The sequence below is a fragment of the Chelonia mydas genome, chromosome 1 (assembly GCF_015237465.2).
Source record: "Chelonia mydas isolate rCheMyd1 chromosome 1, rCheMyd1.pri.v2, whole genome shotgun sequence".
Lineage (NCBI taxonomy): Eukaryota > Metazoa > Chordata > Testudines > Cheloniidae > Chelonia > Chelonia mydas.
The window spans coordinates 257,417,803-257,425,517 of NC_057849.1; the positions used below are offsets into that span (position 1 = coordinate 257,417,803).

The window sequence follows — 7,715 nt, forward strand, 5'->3', positions numbered from 1 at the left end:
TAGAGTACTCTCTTCATCAGTTTGACCAGTAGCAATTTTACCAGTGTGGATTTAAGAGCTTTGTTGCCTGCTGGTTCCCCCCCCCCCCCCCACCCCACCCCACCTTCTCTTCTTTTCCTGGGCTAATCCTTCATTTGTTTATTTAACTAAGGTGTTTCAGAATACAATTTATACAGAATCTTATATACAAAATGAAGTTGTGTTGTGCCAGGATACCAATGAGGGAGTGGAGGGTGTAAAACAAGAAGTTCTGGCAGGCAAGAAGAGTGGTATCCACAACCAAAAAGCAGGGTGTGCAAACCAGGGCTCCCCCATTGAACTTCAGTATTACCATGCTTCTAGGCATCTCTCATTAAGACAACAAATTAGACCTGGAACTCAATACAAGGAATGAATTCCACCAGCAGAAGCTTTTAAACAATCCATTACCTAGCCCCACTCCTTCCTGAAGACTGGAAGGATTCCAGGATGCTTTAAGTCAGATTTTCCAGACTTGTCAGTGAAAGCAAGTGAAAACAGCAGATAACAGCCTCCAAGGTATGTGCTAAGGTACAGAACCCCTCACCTTCACCTAGGGCATGAATGCCCTCCATCTTCTTCTCATTGGCCTCGTCCATCATCTCTTCAGTTACCTATGAAACAAAGGAAACAAAGTCAAGACCAAAAGCAGCAAACTTAGATGGGGGTCAGGAAAGGGAACTAATGTTCTCTAACTCTAGGGTCTTCTGCCTAATTTGGGCTAAAGACTCACAGTTAAGCAAGCAGAGACTCCCAAGTATATTTAATTCAATTTCAAAAAGGAAGGGAGGAGAGCAACACACTGCTCATACGGAATAGGAGGACACTCAAATATTATTTTTCATTTGTTTGTGTGGGATTTCTATATTTAGTTTTCAATCAGACATTTTAAAAATGTTTAGTGGCTCATTTTTATGTCCAGCGATGATTCTCACCAAAGATAATGGGAGTTTTGCTAATGTCTCTGATGGAAGCAGGCTTTTAATTAGGAGAGACCTTAACTTTCTATGGATAAGTTTCCTGTTCAGGAGAAGGGAAGAGGGAGAACTGAAGGCATTAAAAGCAATGACTGGCTGTCTAACTAATGTATGTTTCCTATGAGTTTGATTTTCACTCAACTCCTCCCTCCCCCCAAAAAACACAAAACCAAAAACCATACAGAAGAAGCAACTCCTCCAATGCAATGGAAGTTGAAGATGTTGTGTTTACCTCCACATTTTCGTCTCCCATTTCTTGGGGATCATCCTTGTCTGGTTCAATCACTCCCTCGTTATCAATTTCTGCAGAGAGAAAAGTAGTGTTCAAATCCTTAAATGTGGAAAATTAAATTCTTCCACCTACAAATATGATAGTGCTACATTCATGTTCAAATTGATGAACAGTTGCAGTAACAGTTACTTCCTCACCCACGTCACTCTCTTCACTCTCAGGCTCTGGTGGCTTAACTGGCTCCTCTGGCTGCTTCTCCGTTTTGTCCTAATAAAGGGAGGACAGAAATCTGTAAGTACATGTTATCTATGGTCAAGTACTCCTTTTCCAGGCCAACAATCCCAAGGCATCAGAAAACTCCACTACAAAGTCTTCAGCAGCTAAAGGTATCCCATGTATGGCTAAGGAGTTTTATTTGTAGTTTTAAAAGTACGACATAAAACCCTTCTCCTCACTTTCCTGCACTCATGCCAATTTCTGACCTGTAAATTGCTGTCAGACCTTCCTTCAGGGTTTATGTCTTAATAACTTTGAAGTAAGTTGGCCCACATAGTATCATCCACATCACTAGAGCCAACATTGCAATGAACACTAATTTGCCCCTTACTTCCAGTCTCAGCAGAACCAAGGTTTGAATCAACCACAGAAACTGGATTTCTCTTGCCCACAGATGTGCTGATTTGTGTTCAGAGATCCTCTTTCCATAGTATCTAAAACAGCTTTTCCTATCCATCCATACAGCTAAAACTCAGCTGGTGTCTCAATTACTGCAGCATCCTTTTCTATGTCTTTGACAGTGTAATCATGCTCCACTCATATCCATTCAGAATGCTGATGCAGAGATCATTTTCTTAGTCTGTTGCTCAGGCCATAACACTTTTTAGCATCCCTCCACGAGCTTCCCCCACCGCTTATGCATCAAACATAAGCTCCTTGGCTTCACTTTCAAGGCCCTTCATGGCCCATTCTCCACCTTATCTTTTTGTACACTGTCCAGATGTTGATTCCAGGCTCCACTGTGTACTGGTTACATTTTCCAACAAGCACCTTTGTGCTTTCTCCCACGCTGCCACTCATATTTGGGAAAAGCTCCTAATAAAAAATCTAAAGCTACCTCATCATCATCCGCCAGCTCTCCTTTGCCATGATGCCTACAAAAACTTGATGATAGGTAAGTCACTGGTGCACCGATACCACTATCTATCAAGCTGACCAACACTGTCTCATTGTGTCCTTACATTCCTGTATGTACTCATCTGTTGTCTCTTCTCTTATACTTAGATTGTAAGCTCTTTGGGGCAGGGACCATCTTTTTGTTTGTACTGCAGCTGGCACAATGGGGTCCTGGACCATGACTAGAACACCTAGGCACTATGGTAATACAAATAATAAATAAGAGGTCAGGTACATTAGACAGAATGGTGTGTGGCAAGTCTGAAGGCACTTTTAACAAAAGGCATATAATAGCACCCTTCAATCTCTGAAATTGTCACAATCCAGCACCAAATATACAAAATTCCTTGATGTTTCCGGTTACCTTCTTTGGAAGTTTTAAACAAACCCACTTGTCCCATTCTTCGCGCAAATTCTGACAGCAAGTTTTTTTTTTTGGGTGGTGGGGGGGGGCCCCACAGAGTCCTTATGTTTATCTCTTACCTTCATTGTTTCTGCAGGGGCATCGTCCGGAGCAGGTGGTATCGTCCCTCCCATACTTTTTTTTAAAAAAGGAGGGAAACAAAAGTTATTGAAATGCAGCCTTTTCAGCAGGGTTTTAGTGAAAGAGAAAGAGAAAGGACTGTCCCAAGAAAAGCTGAAATGGAACCAACCCACCACTTAACATCTGTCAAACGGAAAGCACCAAACAGCAAAAAAAAGATGCACACCAGCCCTAGTATCTAGCTTAATGCAGCAATAGTTAGTTTTGACTCAGTTAACCCCTGCATTTTAAGCTCTCTATTTAAGACACTCATTTTTAAAAAGAAATGTGCTTTTTTTTAAAAAAAAAGGCAGAAGTGGGTCATGCTGCTCTCTGACCTATAGATAAGTTTTGGAGAAAGTTGGATATAATTTTGTTAGATCCTTTTTGATCTTTAGATAATGCAGCATTTAAAAAAAATGCTAGCAGTTTTCACCCATTAAGAACTCAGACCTTCTGATGGAAGGAACCAGGTAATGAAAAACTAGGCATTTGAAAATGGCACACTAAACCCATTCATACTTTGCTATACAAAAAACCCTCAACCAAACAAAAAATCGTATGTGAGATGTCCACACAAATAAAAGAAACTAACAACAGAAATATTGACATACACAAAATACTATCAAATGCAAATGAAACACTGGATAGATATCTGCTAGAGTACTCAAGTGTTTCTTTAACACTAGATTAGTACTATTTACGTAGCATAAACACGCTGCATTAAGACTTTGGATGAGCAACAGGGAAGGAGAACCAGTGTTTGAATGGTCTAACTCAGTGTTTCTCAACCTTTTTGTGCTGGCAACCCCTTTGGACTTAAAAAAAATTGTGACCCCCCCACCTCCCTGAAAAAACTGCAACTCCCTACCTTAAGCTCAAGGTGAAGGGCTTCTGCCCTGTTCAGGGGTCCAGGCTTCAGCCGAGAGCAGGGCTGAAACATGTAAATTAGCTATGCAAGTTCCTCTGTGACATGGGGGATCCAGGCAATTGCCCTGCTTCCTACTCCCTAATGCTGGCCCTGCTTGTGACACCCCCTCACGACCACCCTTGGGATCGCAACCCCCAGTTTGAGAAACACCGCTTTAGTTCAATAAGTAGTAACAGGGCACGTAAGTACATTATTTAACAAACAGTACTGTATACAGTACTGGGGACAGGTATTAGTGCGTGGTGGTATGGGCCCCCGGTGAGGGCCTGAAACACAAATTGCACCTTCTTCAACAAGGAGGAGGAACAGCTCAGTGGTTTGAGCATTGGCCTGCTAAACCCAGGGTTGTGAGTTCAATCCCTGAGGGGGCCATTTAGGGATCTGGGGCAAAAATTGGGGATTGGTCCTGCTTTGAGCAGGGGGTTGGACTAGATGACCTCCTGAGGTCCCTTCCAACCCTGATAGTCTATGATTCAGGGCCACCCTTAGGGAAAATGGCACCCTGGATGAACTTGCATTTTGGTGCCCCGGGGGTGTGGTGCCCCCCCATTACCCCGGCCCCACAGGGCTCCCAAGGCTCCCCTCCCTTCGCCCCAAAGGCTTGCTCTCCCCCCCCCCCCCCAACTCCCCTAACCCCCTTCATTCCTAACTCCTGCATCCCCCTCCTGCACCCACAAGGGGAAACTGACTTAGATGCATGAAGCAGTGGCATTGCTGCTTGCCCCCCTGGACTGCTACTCCTCTGCCCCACACACCCCTACAGGGCTCCGAGGGGGGAGGAGCGAGGAGCAACACCAGGGCTCCCTGCATCCGGGTCACTTTCCCTGCCTGGGCTGCATAAGGAGAAGGCACAAGAGAAGCAGCTCCTGATGCCTCACTGCACAGCCCGCGTGGCAAAAGTGACCTGGATGCAGGGAGCCCTGGTGTGTATGTTGGGGCAGGGGAGACTCTGTGTGTGTGTGTGTGTGCGCGCACACGTGCAGGGGAGGGAGTGTGTGTAAAAACAGCTAACAAAAGCCAAAGCTGGCCAAAACACCAGCCACGTGCTGCTCCCACTAAAAGGGAAATATCACACTATTTCTCATATGAGCTACCAGGGCTTGAATTAAATGTTTGTATGAAATTGGGGTGAATTTAAAAACTGTTTAAAACGTTTTAAAAATAAAAAATATGAAAAACTTAAATACATTTTATTTACAGTGTCATTATTCATACTAGCCTTGCTAGTCCTTTCCCACCCCTGCAGGCCGAGAGGCACACAGAGACAAGGATCAGAGCCAGCTGGGCCCCCAAAAGACCACGCTGACGCTCCAAATCCCTCCCCAGACCAAACTGAACAGGACCCGACCCACATCCCTCCCTAGACCAGGGGCACTGGTGGAGGGGAATGGGGCAGGGAGAACTGGGGGAGATCCAGACACCCCCAGGGAACTGGTGGGGGGATGGGGCAGGGGGCACTGGGTCTCCCCTAAGGGTGCTGGAAAGAAGGGACTCCAGTTGCTTCATGGGGCCCAGGCAGAGGGGGCTCACCTGGAGCAAGCAGCACCCACTGGTCGGGTTATCTGTCCACTGGGTGCCGGTGCTGCCTCCTGCCCAGCATGGTTTGGAACCCCCACACTCCCCAGCCTCCGCATTCGAATAATGGCATGGATGGGACAGGCACACAGGGCGGGGAGAGCTGCATGCACAGCACCCTCCCACCAGTGCTGCCCCAGGGCTGGCATGGGCCTGAGAACCCAGGGAGGAGGCAGGAACTGCGCCATTTGGGGAGCCCAGCTGTCTGCAGCGCACAGCAGCCAGAAACTCCCGGGCCTGCCGCTGAGCCCCTCCCCCCCAAGTGGTACAAGCCTCTGGGGGAGAAGCTGGGGCTGGAGCAGGGCAGCAGCGGCTAAGGGCTCCCCTTCCCTGGTCACTGGCAGAAGCCCTCAGCTCATGGCCAGAGGAGCGAGGGGGAGAAGGCAGCCCTTGGCCCACCAGCTGAGAGGAGCAGGCGGGGAGGGGCTGGGCTGGGCGGAGAGGAACCAGCACTGCGGCCACTTGGCAACGCCCAAGTGGAGCACCAGGGTGGGCCAGCACACAGCACCCTCTTTGTGCATATACCCTTGGGTGCAACTACTTTGCTCATTTTATGTTGCAGGTGGGAATGCAGTGCATATGGCAACAGTACCTTCTAACTGGCTTTCAGACTTCAGGTTCAACTTCTCTTCTAAGCATTTCTTTAAGCCAACCCAGAGAGATTTCACCATAACTCCCTGAACAGCCAACGGTTCAGCAAATGTGAGTAACACTAATGACTAGTTGAGGCTACACTGCATGTGCCTACAGCCCACGGGGACGCTTGCTTGCTCTTCTGCACAATCCGTGAAACAAAGCCATTAGTTGAGTTCTAAATAGCTCGAATAATTACAGCACCAACATGGACCATACCAAGAAATTAAGATCCACGTGCATCCATCTCATGCTTTTCACAACATTTTAATGCTACTATAATGCTTAATGAAAAAAGGAAATGTGTTAGAAACATTTTCAAAGACTGGTTCATTTGCTCAAAATATGTGAAATGCTGTAAAATGTAAGTAGTATACTAAAAAAATGTTTTTCATTTAGTCTTCTACATGTTATCTTAGATGTTACCTGTAAAAATTGTGGGCAAAATAGTATCAGAAAAGAGTGTGCTTTTTAAAACTGTCTTTTTTACTTACTGACAGATTTCAAATCAATAATTCTTTCTTCCCTCTCTGAGGAAAATATCAGCAATGACTTATTTTCTTCTTCCCAAGTTCTTCTGTAGCATCAAGAGGGAACTAGCTGTTGGAGCCAAATGGGTGCGTTCCATAGATAGATTTCTTTGTACGACAAAAGTCACTAGACTTTGGTAGACCTTATGTTTCTTGTCTTCTGTTTCCAAACAATCAGCACTTGTATTTTCATTGTGAGATGCACCTGTCTCAGATCCATTTTATTTCCAGCCAGAGCTACAGTGCACACATACTGCAATGTGGAACTTACTATGTGGAACCTAGATTGATGGTTGCAAAGGAATAAATCTGCGTCTTGCAAGGGGTACTGTGGGCACTTTGTATTGTAAGCCACCACACACGCTTTTGGGACTGTAAAGTCGGATCACTTGGACTTTCTGAACCAGGAAGTGGACCGGTTTGGATGGCGGAGGACAGGTAAGGTTCTGGCAGTAGGAGCTGGTTTGAAGGAGTTTTAACATGTGCTATACGGTGGATGCCCCTTGCTGCTAGTTACTCTTGTAGCGCTGAACTAGCCAGTTACACCGTGGGCAGATTTTGTGAGCCAGACGGACAACTGCTGCAGCTACGCGGGGCAAGGCGTGGGTCATCCCACAGCCCGGGTTAGACCCTAAGCCGAGCGCCCCGTGGCTGGAGGCGGAGCGGTGCCTCCCCTGCACAGCGCCGCACGCCAGGCGACGCCATGGGCTGGGCAGCGCCCGAGACCGGCGGCTGCTCCTGCTGCCGCCGCGGGTGGGGGTCCAGACACAGCCAGGGCTGCTCGCCTTCCCGCCACGCGCCGCGCCCCGTTAGAGCGCGGAAAGGGCCGCGCCCTGGCCCCGCGGCGCCCCCCCCCCCGGCACGCGGCGCCGACTCACCTCTCCACCCACTCGCGCAGGAAGCGCAGCTCCTCGCTGTGCAGCAGGCCCGGGCTCTCCTTGCAGAGCTTCACAAAGGCCCGCAGCTCGCTCACCTTCCGCGGATCCATGGCCGGCCGGGCCCACGCAGCGCCGCGCTGGAACTGCCCAGCCCCCGCTCCCCGCGCAGCTCTGCCTGCCGGCCCCGGCTGCTGCTGCTACTGCGTCCCGCCCCGCGGCTCCGCCTCCAGGGTCCGCAGCCCCCC

General features: G+C 48.1%; 1 protein-coding gene across 1 annotated transcript in view; it reads right to left on the reverse strand.

Moving 5' to 3' along the window:
* ST13 (ST13 Hsp70 interacting protein) overlaps positions 1-7,705 on the reverse strand; it is a 32,429-nt gene extending 24,724 nt beyond the window's left edge. The window contains exons 1-5 of the mRNA XM_037882356.2: positions 7,471-7,705; positions 2,884-2,938; positions 1,425-1,494; positions 1,228-1,298; positions 566-632 (exon numbers count right to left, since the gene is read on the reverse strand). Of these exons, the coding sequence (XP_037738284.1) occupies positions 566-632; positions 1,228-1,298; positions 1,425-1,494; positions 2,884-2,938; positions 7,471-7,580 (373 nt within the window). The 5' untranslated portion in view covers positions 7,581-7,705. The remainder of the gene's footprint in view (positions 1-565; positions 633-1,227; positions 1,299-1,424; positions 1,495-2,883; positions 2,939-7,470) is intronic.
* Positions 7,706-7,715: the final 10 nt, after the last annotated feature.